This window comes from Hyalella azteca, unplaced genomic scaffold (genome assembly GCF_000764305.2).
Source record: "Hyalella azteca isolate HAZT.00-mixed unplaced genomic scaffold, Hazt_2.0.2 contig9799, whole genome shotgun sequence".
NCBI lineage: Eukaryota > Metazoa > Arthropoda > Malacostraca > Amphipoda > Hyalellidae > Hyalella > Hyalella azteca.
The window spans coordinates 60712-65966 of NW_025939859.1; the positions used below are offsets into that span (position 1 = coordinate 60712).

A 5255-nucleotide genomic window follows, 5' to 3' on the forward strand; every position below is an offset into this window, starting at 1 on the left:
TCAATGTGCCTGTTTCACAGTTCTCGCTTGGCACTTGCTTGTATGCTTCAGTTCCATTTCTGTCAAGTATTTCAATTAATTTCTATATTATATTACCTTGGACGATGTAGAACCATAAACACATCCTTTATGTGCCGTTTGGAGGGAAGGAGCCGCGGGAATGCTAGCAGCTTCGAGCTGCGACGGCCTGTACCAGCTTTGCCTTAGCGGAACGGCACGATGCTGAACCAATAGACGATATTGGAGTACATTTGCATATTGGCTATCATATTTACTATGTTATTGTCTCCCTTAACTGAACACCAAATATCCCAAAAGGAACTCCAGCCGTGAGTTGTTCGCACATTAAATGCCTGAGCATCTCGCTATGATTGCACTTGTGTATCCAGTTCAAGCTGCGGTATGGGGGCATTTAGCTTTATTATATTCGAGTGGTTTTTGCAACCATTGGTTGTTATGTCGATGAATGAAACTTCCGCTTTAAAAATAAATAATTCAATTCAGTATTAAAATAAACAACAAAGCTTGCTTTATATATTGTCGTACTATGTTCCAGCTTATCGGTTCTTTTACGATAAACTTAAACGCGTAAAATTTCATGTCCCTGGTGTTCATCGTTTCACTTCTAAAGATAACAAGAGGTATTGAAGTATGCAATGCCTTCTGTTAAATGAAATTAATAAATTATGGAGATCAGGTTATTTATTCAGGAATATATCATCAATTCACGGCTCAAATTGTTCCTGTCGATACTTCGTCGTTATTGGCTGCATTCGTCTCTATTTTATTACAGTTATATCATGAATCATTCTTAATCAGTAATTACAATGAAGTCTCCAACTCCCATGGCACGCATTGATGAACTTCTTAAGGACTCATTTGTTGCCCTATAGAACCTCGGGTATGCTTGGGAAATTGTGCCATAAACATTAACGCTTAGTGAAGTGTTATTCTTTCCCCATTTATTTCAAAACAAACTTGTATAACCCACACATCATCGATAATATCTTTACTCTCCTCACTACATTGTCATTCCCAAGTCAATGCAACGTTAACAATATATTACTTGCTTATAAGACTTTACGATCACGTCATATTGTTCCCGTTGGCTTACAGGGATGCTTCGCACACTAGTTTTGCGCTCATCTTAAAACGAATGAGGAGTGTGCATTAAAGCATGACGTTTGTGCTACTGATAAATTGCTGCACTGCTGCCCTCACTATTTACCGTGTGCAGATCAGCAGCTTAGCAGCCTGGTAAATTGGTACACTATTGCCTTCACTATTTGCCGTGTGCAGATCAGCAGCTTAGAGAAGCTGTGCGAGAGCGCCGAGGCTCAGATGACGTCTAACTGCATCCCTCCGCTGACCTGCTCCATATCCAGCCTGCAGCAGACCAACTGCTGCGTCGCGAACTCTGGTGCGTATGACCTGCAGTTGTGCCTGCAGCAGACCAACTGCTGCGTCGCGAACTCAGGTGCGTATGACCTGCAGTTGTGCCTGCAGCAGACCAACTGCTGCGTCGCAAATTCATTTTAAGCACCACATTAAAATCTAAAAAAATGCATGTGAAAAGTACTCCTGGCAGAAATGTTATCAAGAAACTATGAATGACATCGAAGAGCTCAGAACGCCTGCGCGTCGTCCTGCTAAAGTTTAATTAATGAAGGACCAACATGGGAAGCTGACAATGACCTGGAAGAAGGCCTCATTTTTTCAAGTTGAGTCCGCAGAGTTGTGACAAACACAAATGATCGGAAAGGCTTGAAGGTCACAAGAAAGCACCAAAGGAGCATACATGTCGCAAGTGAAATCAATGAAGGCCTGACAGTATTAGGAGAATTTAAGGAAATTAGACAGATCGAAGTTGATCTGTAAAGCCTAAGGTCGCAAGAGAAGGCTATGAAGGCCTGAAATAAGGAGGATAGAAAGGCGTGCAGATCGGTGATGAAGGCCGGAAGTTCGCAGGAGAAGGTCAGGAAGGCGCAACACGTGCACGGTTGGCCGTCCCTTGATCGATGGCGTCCAGATTACTGCCTAACATGTGATAAGGTTGCTCCTCTCCTCTCCTCTCCCTCTCTCTTCTCTCTCCCTCTCTCTCCTCCCTTCCTCTCTCCCTCCCTCTCTCTCCCTCTCTCTCCCTCTCTATCGTAGTCCTCTGCTCTTCTTCCCTTAATGTCGTGCTCGCTAGTACTCGCTCTTTCTCTCTCTCGTAGTCCCCTGCTCTTCTTCCCTCTCTTAATGTCGCGCTCGCTCTTACTCGCTCTTTTGATTCTATAATTTTCCTTCATTCTTTAATTTCTCTCATTTCCCTTCGATATTTAATTCTCTTGCTGTAATTATCTCTCATTTCCTCTTTCCTTTTCTCCTAATGTCGTACCCTGCTTTCTCCCTCTCCTAATCGTACTCTCCTCGTTCTCTCTCGTTCGGGCATTTTTTTCTACTCTTCCTTAATGCCTCCCTTCCTCAAACTCTCTTCCTCTCTCTTCCCACAATTCCAGGTTCCGGAACACATTTCCCTGACGCCGGAGGAACTTCAGGCATCATTTCATGGTCCGCTTTTTTGTCCCGCGTTGTCTGACTTACGACTTAGTTTCATTTGTCGCAGGATCGCCTTGCATGATACAACGTGTTACTTTGCGTACAAAAACAAACCCGTGCTAATGGGCCAGCAATCATGATTCCATCCTTCTGATTAGTATGTAATCCAGTCGTATTTATTGGTATTAGTTAATTATTTCAATGTTTCCTTTTTTTCTCTTCATCAGTCGGCGGCATTTCGAACTCTGGGCCTTTGCCTCCACCCCACATCATCCCTCCCCTGATGGGTGTGGGCAACTCCCCCCCTCACATGGGTCCCCCAGACCCTACCCCTGTAACATCCATAGACCCCGTGGGTCTGATGGGTCCCGGCAGACCCATAGAGTACAGAGGCAGTCTGGTGCGCGCGGCGCGGTGTCTGCTGGCGAGCGTCACGCGAGTCTTGCTGCTGGCAGACACTGTCGTGGTCAAGCAGCTGCTACTCGCCAAGGACAAGGTAAACGGTGCCGTGGTGCCGTGTATGCACACGTGATGTGTACGAATGTGTTACTTGCACACGTGATGTGTACGAATGTGTTACTTGCACACGTGATGTGTACGAATGTGTTACCTGCACACGTGGTGTGTCCGAATGTGTTATCTGCACACGTGATGTGTCCGAATGTGTTACCTGCACACGTGATGTGTCCGAATGTGTTATCTGCACACGTGATGTGTACGAATATGTTACCTGCACACGTGATGTGTCCGAATGTGTTACCTACACACGTGGTGTGTACGAATGTGTTACCTGCACACGTGTCCGAATGTGTTACCTGCACACGTGATGTATACGAATGTGTTACATGCACACGTGATGTGTCCGAATGTGTTTGCCGTGTAACACGTAAGCAGGCCGTGTTAACACGTAAGCAGGCCGTGTTAACACGTAAGCAGGCCGTGTTAACACGTAAGCAGGCCGTGCTCACACGGAAGCAGGCCGTGTCAACACGTAAGCTGGCCGTGTCACACGTGACCGTGAGCTGGCCGTGTCACACGTAAGCAGGCCGTGTTAACACGTAAGCAGGCGTGTTAACACGTGAGCTCGCCGTGTTAACGTCCAAACTGGCCGTGTTAGCACAATATAGCACCTGCAAGTGACGTTTCCATTATGTTCCTGATTTCAAAGATATCAAACTTTTTGCATTCATTAATTTGAATATACGATAGCATTTCGGAATGGCTGCTTACGACGACTTAAGCTTCAGAGCGGCGTCATGCCATAAAGTTCAGTCCTGATGACGCTGCTTTGTTCCATTCTTATCAATTTACAATATTGTTTGATTTCACACGAATCAATTCATTTAACTCACTCAGTTTGTTCTTGCTTTGGTGCCGGCCACATCGAATGGGAAATCTCATTTCTGTTTCTCCGTTCCATAAATCGATCTTCTCATGGAACTCGCATTATTGTCGCAAGCAGTCGATATTTTGTAATGTTTGGCGGATGAATTGCATGTGCCTTCTGTGAATATTATGAGCATCAGTTCATGACTCCTTTTCATGTGGGTACTCTTTTCTACTAATTAATGTCTCCGCTTGTGAGTTCTTCCTATGTACCAACACCAGAGTCGATTTCACGTTGAAGATTCTTATTTTTTCAAGTCATAGTTAATGCTAACCTGTTCTCGCCGGCGCCATGATCAGATTAGCCACTCGATGTCGCGGCTGGAAAGCGTGACGAACTTCACGGAGTTCGTGTCGGCGTTCAGCCAGTTTGGCGGGGAGATGGTGGAGCTAGCGCACCTCTCAGCAGACCGCCAGAACGACCTCAAGGATGAGAGACGAAGGGCTCAGATGACCGCCGCTAGGAAGGTGCTTGACAGAAGCACGATGCTGCTGCTAGTCGCCTCCAAGGTTTGTTTCTAGTGACCGAAGTTAGCTATTTAATACAATCATTTATGAAATATCAGGTTCACTGAGCTTGTAAGCTATAAAGGCTGAGATCTCATATTACAGCCTATGAGAGACATCGGTTACTCTTTTCGAGGTGCATTGGGTTCTGAATTTTAGTTTAACGATCGGCAAACACAATTCGCTCAGTCATCAATACCTCCGGCAAACACAATTCGCTCAGTCATCATTGAATTTAAGAAAAAGAGTNCTGCCCCGGGCAGCTGTGCCAGTCCGGGCAGCTGTACCAGCCCGAGCAGCTGTACCAGCCCGGGCAGCTGTACCAGTCCGGGCAGCTGTACCAGTCCGGGCAGCTATACCAGCCCGGGCAGCTGTACCAGTCCGGGCAGCTGTACCAGCCCGGCAGCTGTACCAGCCCGGGCAGCTGTACTAGCCCCGGGCAGCTGTACCAGCCCGGGCAGCTGTACCAGCCCGGGCAGCTGTACCAGCCCCGGGCAGCTGTACCAGCCCCGGGCAGCTGTACCAGCCCGGGCAGCTGTACCAGCCCGGGCAGCTGTACCAGTCCGGGCAGCTGTACCAGCCCGGGCAGCTGTACCTGCCCCGGGCAGCTGTACCAGCCCGGGCAGCTGTACCAGTCCGGGCAGCTGTACCAGCCCGAGCAGCTGTACCTGCCCCGGGCAGCTGTGCCAGTCCGGGCAGCTGTACCAGCCCGAGCAGCTGTACCAGCCCGGGCAGCTGTGCCAGCCCGGGCAGCTGTACCAGTCCGGGCAGCTATACCAGCCCGGGCAGCTGTACCAGTCCGGGCAGCTGTACCAGCCCGG

General features: G+C 48.0%; 1 protein-coding gene across 1 annotated transcript in view; it reads left to right on the forward strand.

Moving 5' to 3' along the window:
• Positions 1–367: 367 nt before the first annotated feature.
• LOC108682195 (alpha-catulin) overlaps positions 368–5255 on the forward strand; it is a gene marked incomplete at its 3' end in the record, with an annotated part of 23971 nt that continues 19083 nt past the window's right edge. Inside the window, exons 1-4 of the mRNA XM_047882158.1 lie at positions 368–400; positions 1300–1420; positions 2769–3037; positions 4228–4437. Coding sequence (XP_047738114.1) covers positions 368–400; positions 1300–1420; positions 2769–3037; positions 4228–4437 — 633 coding nt within the window. The remainder of the gene's footprint in view (positions 401–1299; positions 1421–2768; positions 3038–4227; positions 4438–5255) is intronic.